Source organism: Anser cygnoides, chromosome Z, assembly GCF_040182565.1.
Source record: "Anser cygnoides isolate HZ-2024a breed goose chromosome Z, Taihu_goose_T2T_genome, whole genome shotgun sequence".
Classification (NCBI taxonomy): domain Eukaryota; kingdom Metazoa; phylum Chordata; class Aves; order Anseriformes; family Anatidae; genus Anser; species Anser cygnoides.
In genome coordinates, this window is record NC_089912.1 from 62,056,211 (window position 1) to 62,077,023 (window position 20,813).

The 20,813-nt window shown below is 39.6% G+C and overlaps 1 protein-coding gene and 1 long non-coding RNA gene across 2 annotated transcripts in view; one reads left to right on the forward strand and one right to left on the reverse strand.

Annotated features, from left to right (window-relative positions):
* Nucleotides 1–11,596, forward strand: part of LOC106044922 (uncharacterized) — a 42,411-nt gene extending 30,815 nt beyond the window's left edge. Inside the window, exon 6 of the long non-coding RNA XR_010827538.1 lies at nucleotides 11,427–11,596. This is a non-coding gene — a long non-coding RNA (uncharacterized lncRNA). The remainder of the gene's footprint in view (nucleotides 1–11,426) is intronic.
* LMAN1 (lectin, mannose binding 1) lies at nucleotides 74–20,097 on the reverse strand. Its single transcript, XM_066987942.1, has 14 exons — nucleotides 19,869–20,097; nucleotides 18,509–18,663; nucleotides 18,313–18,420; nucleotides 15,568–15,629; nucleotides 14,713–14,812; nucleotides 13,089–13,212; nucleotides 12,650–12,708; nucleotides 11,928–12,060; nucleotides 11,038–11,231; nucleotides 10,850–10,920; nucleotides 5,534–5,687; nucleotides 4,711–4,832; nucleotides 3,000–3,068; nucleotides 74–685 (listed from the first exon to the last, which is right to left on the reverse strand). The coding sequence occupies exons 1-13, from the start codon at nucleotides 20,065–20,067 to the stop codon at nucleotides 3,032–3,034; spliced, it is 1,518 nt and encodes a 505-aa protein (XP_066844043.1). The 5' UTR covers nucleotides 20,068–20,097; the 3' UTR covers nucleotides 74–685; nucleotides 3,000–3,031.
* Between the last annotated feature and the right edge of the window lie 716 nt (nucleotides 20,098–20,813).

Consider the following 20,813-nt stretch of genomic DNA (forward strand, 5'->3'; position numbering starts at 1 on the left):
AGAACAGCGTCAAGAATGCTTCCAATACACTGACTTTGACTTCAGTAACACATACCAGATTAAAAGAAAGTAGTTTACTAAAAATATGCATCTTTATTCAAATAAGGTTATCTCCAAACTCCAACCACCAGTTTACATCATTTAGAAACAAACATATGGAAATGTCAGCTGTTTTTTTTTTTTAAAAAAAAACAGTAGACAGTCTTCTGTGTTACAGTAATTGATGCAATCAATGATAAATGTCAGATTTTCTTCAAACAGGAAGTTAGGTAATTTAGAACTACTGAATTTTGCTTGAAAGATTCAGGTATGACCATTTATTTAGTATACTCTAATACAATGAGATTCCCTTGTGACAGCAAAGTATTTGCCGCTTATCATTTACACTTCAAATACTGTTATTAGATTCACTCTCCCTTCGTATTGTCAAATTGGATTGCAAGTTGTCTTCTTCTCTTAGTCCTGAACTCTTACTTGGCAAAATGAAACACGTTATCGGTGTTGAGAGAAGCTTCTTGTAGGCAGCCATATCAAAAGGCTACATTGACTGACAAAAATTCTTAAAATCCAGATTTGTTGCTAGCACTTCAAGAGCAGCCAGGACAAAATTTGGTCTGGGTAATTGGGAGTTTTCCTTTGATCCAGTGAGTTGTGAAGCAATTACTGATGTTCCAAGGAGCAATGACTGTGAAATGAAGCATGAAGCAAAGTTATCACTTGTAGGATGTTACACATCAGACCTTCTGCTCCCTAATGCAAATGGTTCCCACACGGGAGACAGGTCAGATATACTAGCAGGGTAAACAGAGAAGCTGAACCCCATATGGGATACGACTGTAGATTCAAGTTTATCCCTAACCCCCAGCCCCATCCTTCCCTTTTTCCCAAAAAAACACACAACAGTATGGGGCGTCCAGTTTTGAAAGAGTTATAATTGGAGAAATTCACAGTAACAAGAAATACAGGCTTCCTCCAATGCATACACTGGAGCTGTTCCTCATTACGCCAGACCTATATGCACCTAATTCATTAGAATACAGTCATTAGCCTTTCTGTACAAAGGGTCTTGCAAAGCCTGCTTTGAGGGAGGGAGTTCATTTAGGTGTTGCACTGATGCAAGAAAGCTAGCAATTGACAAGAACAACAACATGTATCTTCAGAACAATTTAAGAAAATATATTAAGCTTAGTGAAAAAAGTCAGGCTTGTAATAGCTTGGAGTCAAGGCACCTGTAAATATTTGCTGGTGTTAGAACTGAATAGATAAATTCCTGTGCGTTACTCTGTATTCTCTGAAAAGGTTTTCATTGACTTATCCTATTTATCCAGCAAGATGAGCTTGAGGCAGTAGTTTCTCCAATTAGTACACCAAAATCTCAACCTCAGAAATGAATCTATAAAACTATACCAGTATACTACATAGCGTAGCTATGTAAATAGGTGTGTAGGTAGTATAATTTTATTGGTATAGCACAGACACCCACTTTTTGGGCACTGCCTTTTCAGTAAAAAAATGCATTGCATAGATTTATCATTTCTCCAAATTGTCAGGCACAATGCTAAAAGTGTTCTTCGTAACAGTGAATTTGGCAGCATGCGTTGCACTCCTAAAGGAACAGACTGGAGAACTGCAGGAGTAGTATACTAGATTCCAGAAAAATTTTGCAGGTTTTCAGACAAATTTGGGATTAAAAGTGAAACATCCAGAGACATTTGTGGATTTTACAGAACTAGAAGAAAAACAAAACTATTCTAACTCTACACGTAAACAACTTAAAGACAAAGTTACCACAGATATGTAAACAAGTCAAAACAAATTAATTTCACATTTCTAATTTGGGCTTTCTGCTTTGTTTCATTTCTGAAACAAATGTTCACCTAATTAGCAACATCAAAAAAAACACACACGTTCAATCTTACACGTTTGGTATTAAACCAGGAATTGATACACAATACTGGTTCTACAATAGCTGTTGGACTAACAAACATGTCTGAGGCAACAGCTTGCAAGGAAAGTTACTCACATTCAATATTTGTAGTTTAGAATACTTGCCATGTCAATGTTTAAATCAAAGCATCTGTACTTGATACATGATAGACACAAGACAGCTTTATAACAGTAAAGGCATATTTCCAAATTCAATATATCTTAAAATCAGATAGAAAGTGGTATAAAGCAATGGCATCTCTGTTGAAAAAGTTCCAAAAAATCTCCAAACAAAATTACAGACAGACTTGAAACTACAAAAAAGAAATCTGAAGAAACTACTTGATCATGTGTTTTTGCTCACTGCCTAAAAACAGAACCCAAAATAAGGAGATAAGCTTTTGTTTGCTTATCTTGTATAGTTTGTTATATAACAAGTATCAGTCTAACCTAACAGTAAGCAGACCTGTCTTTGTGTCCATGTACTAAAGAAAAGTTAAAATCTGTATATCACAAAGAGTTAGAATTTCCAAAATCATTCTTAAGCCATTAGATCCAAATAGTAAAGAAATGAAATGTTTATAACAAGTTTTCCTCCCTCACAATAGAGAGGTGTAGTTTTGTTTTGCTTTAAATTTTTGGTTTTAGAGGGTTTTGGAGAGCTGTGTGTGTTTTGTTGTTGTTTTCTAAATCTGATATGGATACTTAGTGGCAAGTTTTCTGCACAAATCATCAATTCACAAATTACCACTATCAACAGCCACCAAACATGCTTATTTTAAATCCCTCCTCTGAAATTCTAACAAAAGAAGAGGAATACAGTAAACACTGTACAGTAAACACCTTCCAGTATTTATCAGAAACCTCATTGAGAACAGAGCCCTAGATAGGGTCCGCAGCCTTCCCCTACCTAGCATTTGCTCTGCTGCTCCCCAGTCCATTTTTAACTTCAATATTAACTGTTGAAATGAGAAGGTGGTTTACCAAAATTAAATAATTTACAATATTGAAGTATATCAAACACTATGTTTTCCCTCATTTACAGAACTGTATGATTTTCTGTGCATACATACTGCTGTTATGTACACACAAAAGGAAGAGGTCATCAAAAGAATTTTTTGGCTGCTGCTTCTTGTTGACTCCTGAAAGAAAAACCAGAAGAGAATTCATTAAGTATGTACAGTAGAAGATTACCTAACTGGTTTAGATAGATAGTTCTTTTATTTTGGGATTAAAAGATTCCATTCCCGTTCAACAGAAGCTTAAAGAAATCAAACATAAGTTGTATCACAAAAACAGTATATAATTTACTCTATTCACGAATATAAAGGAAGCATGACTGTAGTTCCAATTTTGCATCACATGGAAACATTCTGGGTAGAAAAACTGTGGAACAGCTTATTAATTTATTAAAATTCTCTAACTGATTTTCTCTAAAGCTTCTCTATATCTGATTTTCCTAAAGATCACGACAGAAGAGGAAACGTACAATTAAGCAGCGTAAGAACTTGCTTGAAATAGGACTTTTTCACGCTGGCACAGAAAATAATTATTTTCCTTAGTGGATACAGATACCGTAGTAGATACAGACACACACACAAAAAAATAGAAGTACAATGGCATCTGAAAGAATTGAACGTGACCAGCTCCTCATTTATCTTGGAAGTCATTTCCCAGTTGATGACATAACACGACAAATTTAAAAAACACAAAACAAAACAATCTCTCCACTTTGTGGAGCAGCAAACATACAATAAAAGTTGATGCTATCACAGCAGCATTTACATTATATTAATACTAGTTATCCTTCCACAGAGGTAGCAAACTGCATCTTCTCTTTGAAAAGCACTGCAGCTATTTTGGTCCTTTTATTCCAGAAAGAGTCCATGTATGAGAGAAACAGGAGACAGGACCACCAAACAAGTAAGTCCATATTCTCAATAGGTTTTCCTTTCCACTGACATTTAATTTGAACATTATGACGTTACAAAGAAGAAGAGAACAGAGCAAACATCCCAATGTAAAAACAGAACTACACCAACCAAAAAAAAACCACACCCCTCCGACATTAAGAACTCTATAAAACATCGGCATCTCCTCATCTCTCTCTTACATAGGATATGTATCATAAAAAAAGTTCACTGACAAATCTGTCAAATCGGACAATAGCTGTTAGCCACATGTAGCAAAAACTCAGATCACGTCAGATTTTGTTAAGATATTAATAAACGTCAGTAAGTCCAGTAGGGGACCACAATGATGGTCAGGGGCTGAAGTGCATGCCTCAGGAGGAGAGGCATGGGGAACTAGGCTTGTTCATCCTAGACAAAAGAAGGTTTCGAGAGGTCTCATGGCAATTTCCAATACCCAGAAGATGTCATTGAAGAGACAGGAGCAGTTTATTTAGAGATGCATGTTATGACGATGATAGATAACAATCAAGTAGAAACAGAGCAGGTTCCCACTAGATATATAGGGGAAGGGGGAGGGAAATAAACTTCATTACAGTAATTAAATATTGGAAAATGGGTCCAGAAGAGAGGTGAATTTTCCATCCTTCGAGGTTTTAAAGACCTGACCAGTCTGACTAAATGACCTGCTCTGAATTCAGTGTTAACTCTGCTTTGAGCACAAGGCTGAACTGAAGACCTCAAAAGGTCTCTTCCAATCTGAACGATTGCTTGTTTTAAAGAAGATTAATATAATCATATCATCGCAATTGCATTTCTACTCAGAAGTTCTAAAATCACTTGCCCTGTTGTCGTTAAAGAAAGATATACTTACCTATACATGACATAAGCAATGAATAACACTGTTTGCACCGCTATGAATATGAAGAAGTGCATTGTAGATAAGCATGATGGAAATGGTGGCAAGTCTGGACACTTTGATTTCTCACTGGATGGCTAAGAAATAAGAAAAGTGTTATCTGAGAAGAGAAACAACATGCCATCAAAAGATTGCTACGCAAGAAACAAAACGAGATCTTTGCACCATGATCTAAAAATTGAAACATAATCAGAAAACAGACAAAAACGACAACTACTTTGAGAAAGTTAATTTAACTCCCTGTTTTTCACTTTCCCCTTTCCCCTTTGTTTCTCAGATAAGCTGACTAACGATAACCTATGGACCACAGGGGAAAGAACAACCTTGTATGGGTTCATAAGCTAAGTCAGCTTAATTGCTATCTAGGTAAGACTAAGGTGTTCCTGAATGTTAACAGAGTCATCTTTAACATTTACGTATCTTAGGCAGAGCTTTCCTAAGTTTCCCCTGTTTAAACCTCTCCCTTCTATGCAGAAGCTTAAAAAGTCTCCTATGTATAGAGCTGTTACGCAGCGGTACAAACACAAAAGCACCTACAAAACTTAATTGCTTGACCTTGTTTCCACAAGAAGCTAGACTAAAAATCATGCTCTTTGTGCAAAACTTCTCATCAAGACACAGATCATGCAGTTGGGTCAGGGCAGTGCAGTTTCAGCGAAGCAGCTTAATGAAGGATTAATTGCTCTGTAAATTGCATACTGGCTCATCCCAGCTTTTTACCAACAGCCAAATAAAAAAGCATTACAGTCATGCTTTACACTAACAGCACATAAATTACCATATTTCGTTGTACTAAATGCTCTATGTCCCTTTTTACTACATGAAGGTGTTCTTTGATGTCATTAAAGTGCTGACTTGCTTCATAGACTCCTGCAGCTGAACCAGGATGTTGAGCTCCACTGATCAGCCTCAGAGTATCAGCCATGGAATTCCTAAAGCAAGATGGACAACAAAACATCATTCAATACAAAACACTATTTATATAAACAGCATTTATGTTGCACACATTTCAGTCCATTAAAATTAGTCTGAAATACACAAGTACCCAAAAAGGCAGAAAATATTTTTCTGGCTTCCAAGAATACTTCTCAAGAGGTAATTCCTTAACCAAACTATTGCCTTTAATATTTGATTCTACAGACAGTTTCAATTTGTATAGTGCGCTACCTCCCTAAGTCACACAGAAAACAAGATCTGGCAAATATTCTATTGCTAGACATCTGCTTTGCTTGACTGATCAAGTCTAAAACAAGTCTATCTAAGGCTCTTGCCAAAGCTTTAGGATAAACAGAGTATAATACAATCTTTGAAGAAAGCCAAAGCTGTTTTATAAAAATAAATAAATAAAAGCAGTCATGTAAGAAATAAAAATAAAGAAGAGGCTTTAGGGATAAGAAAAGATTTAGATACATCCTTGTTTCATGATTATCATTTATATGAGAAACTCATTTCCCATATGCATTGTCATAATACTTAATATTGTCTTCATGTGAATTCATTTTGCTGCTCTAACAAATCACATTAAATCCCTGAAAAGTTGAGGTTCCATACCCAGTTTTGTTTGAGGTGAACTAATCAGTGAGAGAAAAACACTTAGTCCTAGTCAATATGTTTATATAGTTTTCCCTTACTGTGATGTCTCTTTTCAGTTGCAAAGAGGATTATTTTCAGCTAAAATAGTTATCATGTGAATGTTAATCTCTTCGTTATTAACGGAATAAGCAATCAAAATGTATGTCTTTGGATTCCTGTTTAATTTACTTAAAACTTTACATTTTCCTTCAGATTAGAGCTTACTTTGATGCCTTCAAGGTAAAGTCCTAACTCTTTGTACAGTGGTCAGCAATTTAACTTGCACCTTAAGAAAAAAACACTAGAATATCATTCATTGGGAAAACCGGTAAAAACAATACATAAGCGCTACACAAAATTTTATTATTGATTTTAAATGGTTTATATTCATTATGAAAACTGCAAGTTAAGCATCAAAACTTAAGTGTTTACAAAGAATCTTCATAAAGATGGTGCTCATCTTTTAGCTTTGCATCAGTTGCTCTTCATGCCATTAAAGTTCAAAACACAGAATTTAAAAAAGTACCATACAGATTCAAAGGCACTACCACAAATCTAAGTAAAAACTGCAAACACAGATACGGTATTATATTAGTTTCACAGCTGCTGTCTCATCATGGCAAAAATTATGCAGCATGCTCAACTACTTGAAGTAACTACATGCTAAGTCAGAGCTACACGTTGAATTAATCTAGTCAATTATATCAAGCTGCAGATACACCACTTTAGAGGAAAAAAAAGAGGCACTTAGTAATTGTAGCCCCTATTAAATGTTGGATTAATGATATACTCTTCTCCAAACGGAAGACTACTAGTTTTTCCTTTTAAATATCACGCAGATAATCAACTTCACATGAGACAATCGATATTCTGCATATATCCATTAAAAAAAGATTTCTCCTCACTTCCAATAATGATCCAAGAATTCCCCTTTTCCTGCCATGTCTGTGAAAAGTCAATCCCACTTCAGCACACTGGAAGACGACCCACTTTCCAGTTTTATTTCTGTTAAATACAGATATTGTGCTGCACTCTAGGCATGCATGGATTTCTGCAAAACTCTCAGTATTTGCAATATTAAAAACAAAGCTACTGAAGTAAAGTTATCAAAAGGGTTTAAAAAAAGACAGCTGCTTGCTTCTACAAGCCGCTGCAAACAAAGATAGGTAAGACATCTCTCACTCATTCTACTATTTTTGTCTTTGAACCAATAGTATTTATACAGGCAAAATTAATGCAAAAAAAACACAACAACTCCATCTGTCATGAATTAAATTAACATATCCTAAATAGCATTAGCATATAATCCAGAAGTTTTATATTTTTATGTTATTATTGTATAAAGTCAATTGGTTAATATTTACCTGTTCTTTGAATTAGTGTTGTAATAACTTATTTTAGAAGAAAGTTTTTCCACTGGAAATTTTTCCTAACTAACCCATGGAAACCCATGCAGTGAACAGCATGACCACTGCCTAATAAATGCTGATTGTAATTCTGTTCATCCACATCTGTCACATTGTTTATCTTGGCCCACTATTTTCAGTGCTAGAATGCAAGTGAGACTCATTTGGTACATCCCTCTCCTTGTACCAGCATCCCTACGTAATGAACAGAAATCGGCATACCCACCTTCCCCCAGATTAATCCACTTTGTTAAAAGCAAAATAACTTCCCTAAATAGACATGGTCTGTATCAAATTTAATTTACTTTACTTTTGCATAAACAATATCATGCTGTTCGTTTCTACTGTACGAACATGCAAGATTCTTCTGTAATCAGATGATTAAGAAATCCCCAAATCTTGACAAGAAAATTACTTAAGACAGTAAGTCCTTTTCCTCTGGGATAACCAGCAATACCAACAGCGGGCTGTTCGTTTCTATCTATAAATAAAACATTTCTTTAATCTAAGAAAAATATTAAGACGTTACACAAGCTCATACCTAGTAAGTAGTCACTGAAAGGGCAGACCGCCAATGTTAACAAGAAAATCTAATTTGCTTGTAAGGTATAAAGATTTGTCAAGAATATTAATGCTAAAGCTTTCGTGGAAGAACAAGTGCAAAAAAAACAGAAGCACTCTAATCTTCATTGTACAAAAAAACCTGACCTACTTAGATGAATGACAAGATCTGCCCCTGAACTAATACCAGAGGGGAAAAACACCGCCCCCCCCCCCCCCCCCCCCCCCAAAAAAAAAGAAAACAACAAAAAACCAATTGCTTATACACTACAATATCAAGTTGTAGAATTGATTTTTTTTTAAGACAAAAAATAGTAAAATATTTTAACTTCTGAAAATGAAGTGGTAAACCAACTTAAAGACATTCCAGCTAACAGCTATTGTTAAACATCTTGGAAGCAGTATACAAACACCCCCTTGAAAGACAGGCATTTTCTCAAACCCACTTTAGCAGTATAGAACCTTAAAGATGGAGATCTTTGCTTCATTTGGTAACTTAATTAGAAAAGTACAGCATACCTCTCTATCAATTTAAAAAAAAAAAAAAACATTAAAAGCTGAACTATTAATCATTTGGGAACTTGCAAGTGTCCCTGCAGATACAGAAGCTTCCTGAGAAAGTTAAAAGTCCTGGCAAAAGTCCTCTGACAAAAGACAAAACAAGACAAAACTAAAATCAGGAGCCTTAACGTTTGATTCCGACAAGTCCCACAAGATTGACACAAAACTGAACTCAATCAGGCAAGTTCTGTGTCTGTCAGTCTCCTTTACTGTGATTATCTTTTGCTACAAAAAGATGCATCAGTATCAGCTGATAGGCAGTTTTCACACAGCAAATAAACGTTAGACCATTAAATATTCGCAAATTAGAAAAACTTTTTTTTGACAACTTCCCTTATCACTAAATAAAAAAAGGTATTTTCAGTCACAGTCAGGTTTCCAGCACCTCCAAGGATGGAGACTGCAAAACCTCTCTGGGCAACCAATCTAGAAGTTGTCTCACTACCATCACAAGCAAAATTTTGTTTTCTACGTCTGAAGAGCAAACAGAACTTCCTGTACTTCAGGTTTGTGCCCACTGCCTCCCGTTCCGTCACTGGGTACCCAGTGAGAAGAGTCTGGCTCTGTCCTCCTTCCCCTACCACCCACACCCCAAATCTTCCCCAGCCCCCATCACCTCCAAAATCAGATGTTTACACACATTGTTAAGACCTTGCTGAGCCTTTTCTCCAGTCTGTACAGTCCCAGCTCCCTCATCTTTCATTGTGTGCCCTTAATCATTTTCACGGTTGTTTACTGGACTCCCTCTAGTACATCCATGCCTCTGTCATACTGGGGGACCCAGGACTCCACATGTGGTGCCACCAATGCTGAGTAAAAGGTGAGTCATCACCTTTGACTCACTGGCAACACTGCCTAATGCAGCCCAGGATGCCGTTCGTGGTCTTTGACTTAAGGGCGCACTGCTGTCCCACATTCAACTTCTTGTCTACCAGGAGTCAAGTTCTTTTCTACAAAACTGCCTTCCAGATGATCAGTCCCCTGCCTGTACTGATGGATGGAGTTACACAGCTGCAGGACTTTGCACTTGCCTTTAACTTCATGAGATTCTTGGAACACTTCTCCAGCCTGTCCAGGTCTCACTGAATGGTTGCACAACCACATGAGTATCAAACATTACTCCCAGATTTGCATTGCCTGTAAAACTGCTGGAGATGCACCCAGTCTTACTGTCCACATCATTAATAAAGATGCTTGAAGAATAATGGCCTCACTACCAACCCGAGGTGCACCATTAGTGACTGCCTTCCAGCTGAAGTTTGCATCACTGATGACAACCCTTTGCCCCTGGTAGTTCAGAGACTTTAAATTTTTAATTTATTTATTTATTTTAAGTGGTATCTGTGGATTTTTTTTTTGTTGTTTGTTCTTGAGCTCTTAGAAACAGAACCACCTTTTCATATACTCCATGAATAACAATTCCCAGTGGAAATGGAATCTGCACATTTTCTTTGCACAAAATTTCCCTTCAGAAGACTTACACGCCTTAACAGGTTTTGCTTACACTAAAAAAAACTATTATATCTTATATATTATGTAACTCCTATTGTCCACGTACTCCTGATAAAATGACAAGATACTCCAGTACAGCATTATTATTTTTTTTTTTTAAGATTCACCAGCTATAATGTGAAGGCATTCATGCTCATGTTGTTACCAATGCTCTAAAAATCAGAGCAAGGAATTTTCATGAGGTAGCAGGTTACCAAACTAGCCATTCTACAGATACCGACTGTTTCCAAAGGCGCTCTCCTTACCTTGCTTTTGCAGCAGAACCTCATGATAAAGTGCTGCACATGAGGGGGCTTAACCACTGTATGGACACAAACTTATGTTTATTACAGAAATTGAACAATCATCACTAAGGAACACATATAGAAATTTCAAGTTTACCCATATTCTCCTACTGAAATAATAAATTTGGCTTAAAAGGTGGAAACTAATAAAATTCAAAACACAGCCTTAATATTTAGAAAAGAAAGGAAAGCATTTACCTCATTTCATTCACTTGTCGAATGACCTCTTCTTGAGTTTTCACAACGGTATCAATCTCTTGCTGGGAAACCTGGTGTCAGGGGCAGGAAAGGATGAGAAAAACAAATCAACATATCTTAGAAAAAGTAATTGATTGCCCTTTCGAAATTAGGCTGAGATATCAATTGCAGTTTACTTTTTGAGTTACCTGTACTTGTTGACCTGGAACGCCAGCTCCTCTTTTAGCAATCTCATCTGTGACTGCAGAGACGTATCTTCTCTGCTCATCCAGAATCATGTCCAATTGTCTATTCAGCTGCTTGATTTCAAGATGAATTCGATTCTGCCCTTCAAAGATTTGCCTCAGTTCACGATCATTTACAGTTTCAAAAGGATCATCCGCTGGTTTAAAAAAAAGCACAGGTAATTGTTAACACACATGCATTCATCGTAAGTTGCACTGCATCATTTTTCTTGCACCCTTAAAGTTTCCACACTAACATACTTTTCCAGTAATTTAATATATTTCTTCCAGTAATTGGATATATTTCTAAATTCTATATATGTTTCTGTTCATTTGTTTTTTTCTCAATACAGGCATGAATCAGAATAGTTCAGTTGGAAGGGACCTTCAAAGATCACAAAGAACAACTGCCTGACCACCTCAGGGCTAACCAAAAGTTAAAGTATATTACTGAGGACTCTTGAACACTGACAGGCTTGGGGCATCAGCCACCTCACTGGGAAGCCTGTTCCAATGTTTGACAACCCCTGCAGTGAAGAAATTTTTCCGAATATTCAATCTGAACAGCTTTCTGCCATTCCCATGCATCCTGCCATCAGCTCCCAGGCAACACAGTCCAGCACATCCCTCTCCTTTTCCTCTCCTCAGGAAATCACAGAGAGGAGTAAAGAGATCTCATATTACAGAAACCACTTCACAAACACAAGACCAAAGATTCTTAAATATGGTACAGGGATACAAAAATCAGTAGGAGCTTTGTAAGATCAGCATGCCACAATATCAGGCCCTAGTTTTGAACATCCTGGAAAGCAAGTATTTTCCTTGAGAAATCAAAAACTGCTCAAATAACTTGCCTGGCTGTCCTTGAACATCAGGATGCTCCTTTTGAAATTCTTCTTTCTTTTTATCCAATTCTTGTTGAAAGTGTTCAAACTCTTCTTGATACTTTTCTTTATCTTTTTGAGGAATTTCTGCATCTGGTGTGGGCTTTAAAACATTATCAAAGGTATGGGCGAGAGAAAAGATTTTCTTTCACTCCTGTAATCACACACTGTCCAGCAAATGCTGTCTAGACTTCAGATTTGATGGCATGACAACTTGTGAAACGCATTAATATATTAAGATAGAAGCAAGAAACCAGACATTCACATGGAAACTCATGGCTTCTTCCCAAAAAGCGTACTTTCTGCAATTATAAAGAAGTCAAGTTTTACAAGAATAGGTGAGGATTAACAGTACAGAAGTGTTCTACAGGAATGGAAAGTTCAAAGCGAAAACAAATTTGTCCACTTTCCAAAGTGTACTTTTGTTTGTTTTCTTTGCATGTTTTGTTTTAATATCAGGATTATCGTTGATTCAGTGTTACTTCAAGAGTTTTGGTCTTAAATGTAACTAAAAAACTACCGAAACGTTATAGTATTAATCTTATTTTTCCAAAACAGATGACAGTACAGCTCCATGCCAAAATTCAGAAACAGGGATGCTAATTATGACTGCAGAAAAAAATGCCAAGATCTGGTGCTATACATAAAACATGTATTAGCATATTGTACTAGTTATGCATAGAGACGCTTACTACTTCCTTCCCAGGCTCAGTCAACTGGAAAGTCAGAAAAGACAGGACATCGTGGTCATCTGGATTAAACAAACAAACAAAAAAACAACAATATTAAAGAGTGCTGTTAAATATTATAAAATATCCTGCAACTTTTCAGGTCAACCTTCCAACTTGTAAAGGGTCTCCAGCTAAGAGTATCCTCCCAAAGCCCTCCCAAGTTTATGCAGTAGCAAATGAGACTGATCAACATCTTAGTCAGGACAAACTAAAGGTATTTCTGTTCTAGGCGTGAAAAAGATCTACGCATTTCAGTGATCTGGGAACAGGAGGAGATTAGTTCAAACAGGAAGAGATTAGATCAAAAATTAGTATAATGGATCAACACCAGCCGTAAAAGAAAAAAAAAAAAGTCTCTTGCAAGCCTCCACACTGTCTACTACAATTTAACATTTTCTACCTGCAAGTCCCCCTGTTGCTGCAGATATTCCAAAATATCCTTGTGATGGCAACACCATATCTTCCACTCTAGCACAAAATTCAAAGTCTTCCTTATCCGGAGTAAATCCATTGTTAATTAATACCTAGAAAAACAAACACCTATAGTTTTAACCACAAAAATCTATTTGAGAAATTACTCAGCAAGATCTGGTTAATTGCTTTGTTAATTCATACTAATGGACACAAATACAACTTATCAGGCAACTTCATAGTTTTTTGGCTTCTGAAAGCAGCTATTTCATTTCTGAAGAAGGTTCTACTAGGGAAATGCATAAGCTTACTTTTATTTTTTTAAAGAAGAAAGGCCTGATTCAAAGTTCAACATGAACAGAATTCCATATTTTCTATTCATCGCTTAAGAGGACATACTATACAGACATAAGAGATATAAAAACTTACTTATCTGTTTTAAGAAACAGCAAAACAAATTAACACATGGAAAAATTCATCAAGATCTAATAATACTAACTCCTGTTGAAGATATCCCTGACTCAGTGATCCTTAAAGGCCAATCTATCAAGTATACATCCCAATAAGACTCTGGGCAACGCATATTTTTGGTCCAGTCTAGTACAGTCATCCTTACTGCTCTTCGATTGATCCTAAGCTTAGAGATTCTCTCTTCCTCCACCAAAGCACTCCGAGAACTGCTAAGGTTAGCCACACCACTTGGGTGAGGAGCTTCTAGATAAGGCATCAGGGATTAGGCACATTCAAAAAGAGAGCATCCTCAGAGTCTGCAATTTAATTTTCATTAAAGTCTAACACACAGCTTTTAGCATTACAACAGAGTACAAGGTCCACTCTTAGGTGCCCTCATGTTTACTTTTAGAGAAACTTTTACTAAAAAATGATAGCTGCATGTTGTAACTGGCTAATGCCTATGAACAGTATCTTTTCAGTAGAAATCAGAAGCCAAGAAAGAAATACTTCATAGCTGTCCCAACCCAGCACCACATTACCATTTTTCTCCCCGTATTTAGGAGGCACTCACAATCATCCAAATAGTATTTAAGAAGTCTTCAACACCCCCTTACACCAGTGTTTTTCTATCTTCTTTAACATTCAAAGCCCTACTGCTTCTTGGAGGTGGGAATTCTCAAGCAACAAATTTAAGTGTGCTGTCAAAGAGCTCTTTTCTTAATCATATTTTAAGAATCCCCTACAATCAACTGGAAGCTCTCTGATCAGCTTGAGAAATGTGTTCAAGTTCAGGGACTGCTCAACTGCATGAAAGTTGAAGAACATATGCTGGCTTTGGGACACATTTACAGGCCGGTCAACAGCAACACAGAGGGGTCGGAGCACATATGAATACAGCAGCATGACTGAACCCCATGTAACGTCAGAAAAATCAGCAATACCTGCTAAGTCAGCTCAGAAAGCTACAGATGTGCTGAAAGAACTTGTCTAGTATTTGCACATACTGCACCTCATTCCAGCTTCCAAGCTACTGAGCTCAACATTTTCAAGAATATTGAAAATAGCATACGACGCCTTTGTAGCAACTATTTCAAACCCCCCAATCTCACACTTGAAAAGCTGAGAAACATGAGTTAATTAGATCATTTCAGAGTACTTACAGTCAGTGTTTTTTGGTAGTATGTAATTTTTGCTCGAACAGGATAGGGTTTATTACGGAAATCCCTCTGACATGAGGCCAATGCTTGAGTGGAACCATCACTATGCAAGAAGACAACTTGCATAAAACTATATCTTATGATTTATCAGCTAAGACAAAAAAGCATCATTGTATCACTAAGAAGCATCACACTATTTTTTCAAAATGTAAAAGCCGTTGCAAAAGATGTCTCTCAGTTGTACTGAGTATTGAGCTTTTCAAGTTTATTGAGCTTGAGTATTGTGCTCAACAGTACTAAATGCTTTACATGGGACACTATAGATAGAAACAGCAATGGGGAAGTCTGCTTTTAAGACATATTCCCACACACATAAACTAACTATAGGCTGGACCACACCAGGTAAACTAAATGCCTCTCTTCCCAGAACTACCTCCCCCCTTCCCCCTCCCCCCCCCAAAAAAGTAACTGTGCTGTTGACAATAGACCGTCAGAAATCAAAATTAAACCAATTAATTTACTAAGAATCAATTAGTTTTCAGCTAATCACTCTTGTCATCTATAAGCTGTGTATGGAACACACCCATAAGCAATGACGAGGTAAAAAGTCTGTACTTCCACTTGTCTGAGTTCACCCACACCTAAGGCCACATAACGCTTAAATATCCATCAGTTGCCCATTCCTGTGCTGTTAAAACAGTGTTTTAACAAATAGAAAAACGTAGATGTAAAGGAATACATAAAAAGAAGAGTTCCATATAAAATAAGCCTTTAAAAGTTTCTCAGAGAGTTTCATGCAACACTTCATCATTCAAAAACAAACATTTGTCATTAAGTCAACATTGAAAATAAACTTACTTCTGATGGTCATACAGAAGTTTTCCATTGTTGCCTACAATAATCACTCCAGGATTGTTTTTCTAGAAAAACAAATAGCAAACAAATGGGATAGTTTAATTCAAAGAGAACTGTGTGACATCACTGATGGCCTTCCTGTGATAAAGCACATAGGCTACAAAAACACTACAGGTGTTGTTATTCTTATGTCATCCTGAAGTACAGAAAGCGAGATGACTGAAGTAGCGTGTCATACTGCATACTTTACAAGAGACAGATATGTTCTTTGTATAGCTAGGGGTGGGGAAAAAAATAAGTTCTTGGCTATGCTACTGATTAGCATCATTTGATAAATGCAGTAATATAAATTTATCTATGGATTTTATATGTAGCAGATATACAGATCTTAGAACTCCTAGATGACTTACGACATCTGACTTTGTCTACGTAACTCAGAAAAACATTCAAACAGGCTGTATGTTGACGGCTGTATGTTGACATCTTGCTGACTCTATCAGTCACTAAAAAAAACAACTCAGGATCTATCCGTCACTGGCTAAACACAGTCTGTCAAACATACCCCCAGTTATTTAAACTGCTAGAAAATGAGAACAAGCTGAAACGGTAAGAGCAGAACAAATTTACAGTGCTCTTCTAGATGCCTACAGGAGTTTAGAAAGTTAACTCTAGTTTTTATAGGAGCACAAGTTTTCAGAGATAATCTCTACTTTCCCTTCAACATTACCATTCATCATTTCCCACAGGAATTTACTGTCCAATTGGACAGATTCCCAACTGTTAAGAAAACAAAATGTGGATTTCAAGAATCCAAGAAATGACATCGTTCTCTATTCACAGTGACAGGAAGCAAGTGATCCTTTTTCTTTAATACTTTAAGAGACCACTACAACTAAAGCATGTGATTGCTTTCCCTCATTACTTATATTGGGACAACAGAACTGTGCATGGTGTAGAGAAATACACCATAGGTTCTACTTCTCAGCAATGGATTTTGATTAGACGAATTGCTTCAGTATCAGCATTACACCTGCTCAGTACCACTGAAATACTTAAACAGCATCTTCTTAACAGTCTTTTTTAGTGTAACAACAGTATTACTGTATTATTCCAAACATATTTGCATATATTCTGCAGAAAGTGTGTAAAACCAGTTCTATTTCATAGCATTAATGAACGCAACCCAAGCCTAGTATCCTTTAGAGCATAGTAGACAGATACTAACGTAGTATCTTTTCCAACCTAAATGATTCTATGATTCTATTTAGCGTGGTTCTTACTATTTCAGCTGTTCAGAGCTATGAAACTGCTTTTTTCCTTTTTGAAAAGCTCTTTTCACCATGTCTACAGAGAAATAAAAATTCAACTCTACGAGAGCCTACAGCCTTAGAAAGAAGTGAAAAAAATAGGCTTTGCAATTTTTAAAATCAACTTCATAACTAGGGCACTTTGAGTCTGAAGTACTAGGTGAAGTCTACTTCTGGATGCTAACATATTAGGCTGATGCTCAGCTACATCCCAGGCACCTTCCAGCAAACATACTAAAAACAATACCAGGAAGATTTTCTCCATACTGGGACTGAAGAAAGTAACAGGCTATCATTAAAAAAGTCTTACAGACTCTAGTATTTAAGACACGTCAGACCAACGCAGGCATGACACAGACTTTCGTTTTGACTAGAAGTGACACATCATCACTTTCTAAAAAAAGATTTCACATCACAGTGACTAAACTTATCACGATTTTAATCCCAATACTATCAAAGTCCTGGCAAACAGAACCATCCACGTGCAAATTTTGACAGATGGCCTCTTCAGCCAGCTAAACTATGCAAAAGTCCATAACCCGGCCAGGAGTCAGAAGAGGAAGAAAAAAGATTTTAAAATTCTTAGCAAGTTGAACAACACTAATTCTTGTCTTTCAAGATCTAAATTATAAATGTCACCTTCAGCCTGTCAGCTTTTAAGTTTGCTGTATATTGATATCCATCTGCAGGGGAAAAAAAAAAAAAACAAACACTAAAACTTTACACCTACAAATAAGTAGCTAGAACAGTGGAAAAAAGCCAAAGCAGTACCAGAAAAGCAAAGCAGACCAACGGCATATTGTTAGAGTTTCCGAGGACCTTCGAGGCATTCTGGACTGGAAAACTGAAAACTCAAAAAACTCAAAAGCAGGTACCTATAGCAAAGTTACTGAATTTTAGATGAAAGTAGGAAAAAAAAAAAACAAACAGCAACTATCATCATTGACACAGATGCTACCAAGCTGCTCAAGGCAGATTTGTCCCACAAAAAAGAGCATCTCTGAGAAGAGACACAAATCTGCACAGTAGCATATTCTGCGCAACATGGCTCTTCCAAAGTATAACTCTTCAGGTTTATCAACACTGCGAACTGTGCATGGACATTCCAAATTTCAGCTTATACATACGTGCAATGTATTTTCTCTCCGAACCTAACAGATGAGCTAATATTCAGTAGATTCATTCACTCCAACTTTGAAGCTTGAACTCCCTACCCACCCCCCCCCACAAAAAAAAAAAAAAAACACTTGAAAAAGTGCGTGGAAAAGGTCAAGCTGAAATTATATTAAGGAAAACGTGACTATATTAAATCAGCCCTTTAAGCGAAAGGTGGGGGGAAATAGGAAAATGGCATTCTATTTTTTCCCCACAAAGCTATATGTATCAAACAGGCAGGAAATCAATTTTCTCTCTCTGCTAGAAGAGTTTACTTCCAACTAACCTTTCCGTCATTGTCAAAGGAATCAAAGAAAATTCCAACACCGTTCCACTTATCAGCTGCCCCAAAAACAGGACCTTCCATGCCTTGTTCTTCCGTAAACCAGATTGCCTATTGCAGAAAGAAATTAAGAGCTGTAAGCCAAGAGCCACTTTATGAAGTATGTCTATTTTTTAAACTTAGATCAAATTTTTAATACCAGTCCATCAGCTCCAATGCGGCCTCTTCCTGTAACTCGAAAGGTCACTTCCACTTCCCAATATTCGAATATTGACTTGTTTTTTGTCCACACTGATCCTCTTTGGCTTTTCAAAGACGTTGTTATTCGAATCTGATCTGCACTTGGTATTGCATCTAGAAAAAAAAGGAACCAACATTAAATATAACAAAAAGTATTGTGAATGTGTAACCAGCCATTTAACAAGTCCTCTAAATTAACAAAATTGTCCAGTCACTTTAGCTTTAGTTTTCAAAACAGCTTTTTAATGGAGTACTCAATCACTTGAGAATTAAAACAAAACAAACAAACAAACAAACCCACCATCCTTACTGCTAAGAAGTTAGTTACTGTCCTTTTACAGAGTACTTGTTCACCTTCCATTTGGTTGTGCGATGTACAGCTTGAACAGAACATGGGTCTGGTCGTTAAGGTACTAATTAAATTAAAAAAAAAGTCAGGTTTTGTTTCCTGCCTTAAGCACTGTAGGATTTTTTCCACAAATCACTGTTTTCCCTCCTGCTTTTTACAAACAGATATTCTAGTTTTCTGCTTAGCGGTTTAAAAGAAAAAAAGGCACAAGTTGAGGGAAAAAGAAGGGAGGAGTGAGAAGTCATTCATACTTATGAAATAACATCTAATTGGCTTTAAAAAGCAAGCAAGAACGTAACGTGTAGACAGGTTCCTTCCTGTCACTTGTAACTTAACATTAACATCAAATAGCCTTCAGAGCTAAAACGTAATATCCTCGAGCTAACCAAAACGAGCTAAATTAAAATCTGGCAGAAAGCAAACAGCAGAAGTTACCGCTACGGCCGAAGCTACCGGCCAGGAAGGCCCAAAGCACCGGTGCGTTTCACAGCGGGAGGGGGCGTTGGGAGGGAGAAGAACTCGCCGGCGACCAGGGGCCGCTGCCCTCCGGCGCCTCGCCTCCCGCCGCTCCGGAGCCCGGCGGAGCCGAGCCGCGCGGCCCTCGCACCGCGGCCGGCCGGGGGCTGGCGGCTGGCTGCCCGCAGGGACGCGTCGCCACCTCCGGACCGGTCTCAGGCAGCTCCCGAGCGGCCGCCGGCGCTTCCCCACTACCGCCGAGGCTCCTCGGCGCCTTGGCCGGGGCCGCGCGAGCCGGGCTCCTGCCCCCGGACCGGCCGCCGTGGGACCCGCCGACCCCGGTTACGAGCCCGCAACCTGCCCGGCCGCGGCCGGCCGGCTCCGGCCACCTGCGCCACGGCTCCCGGCTCCCGGCCCCGGCCCGCGGCGGCTCCCACCCGCCCGCTCCGCTCCCCGGGCGCCGTCGCCGGCCGGCCGCAGCCCCCTGCGCGGCTGCCCCCCGCCCAGCACTTACTGCCCGTATGCGCCCAGAACGGCACCGTGCCGTCCGCCTGCACCAGGTGCGGCCCCTTGAAGCTGTACTTGTACTCGAACCGGCGGTGCGGAGGCGCCGGCGCCGCCGGGCCCCCCTCCGCCGCCGCCCGCCCGAGGGCGAGCAGGGCACCGGCCATGAGAGCCGCCGCCAGGCCGCCCCTCCGCGCGCGCGCCGCCATCTTGGGCCGTGCTGCCGGCCGCCGGGCACAGCCAACAGGGCGCCGCCCGATTGGCCGAGCGCGGGGCCGGGCCCGGCGGGGCGGGGCGGGGCGGGGCGGGGCCTCGCCGTACAGCCGTCGGGGCCGCCGCCGCTGCCCAGTCCGGCGGGTGCGCGGCCCTCCCGTGGGAGCGCTGACCGGGCATTTGCCGTCCCCTCAGGGCGCCTGTGGGGCCGGGCCGCGGGGGACCTCGCCAGGTTCCGGCCGGCCGGCCGGCGGCGTGCTCCTGGCCGCGGGCGGGGCCGAGCCATTCTCGCGGTTGCGGCGCGGCCGCTTGCCCGGCGTCCCGTTAAGCGGCTGAGGGGAGAAAGGCGCTCCGTCCCTCGCCGATGCCGCCTCAGCAGGGGCCCCGCTTACGTAGGCTCCGTCAGCGCGTTTTAGGCCGGTCGCGAACCCCGCGGAAAACAAACGCAACATTGACAGGGTTTCTCTCACGGCAGGAGCCCCCGCCGCGAGGGAGCCGCAGGCCGCCCGGCCGGGCGGAGCCGCCGAGCTGAGGATGCGGCGACTGCTGGGCACCGGGCGGCCCCGCGCCCCCGCCTCAGGCGGCCGGCAGGGCCCGGCTGCGCGCGGAAGCCGCCTCCGGTACCGTCGCTCGCACGCCTCTTTCCCGGAGACAGTAAGCAGCGGGGGGAGGGCTTTCATGTGCTCGTTCGGTTGTGTAGGGCCTTTCCGCCCTCGTGTCTCGTTCTGGCTTTTTCGTATCC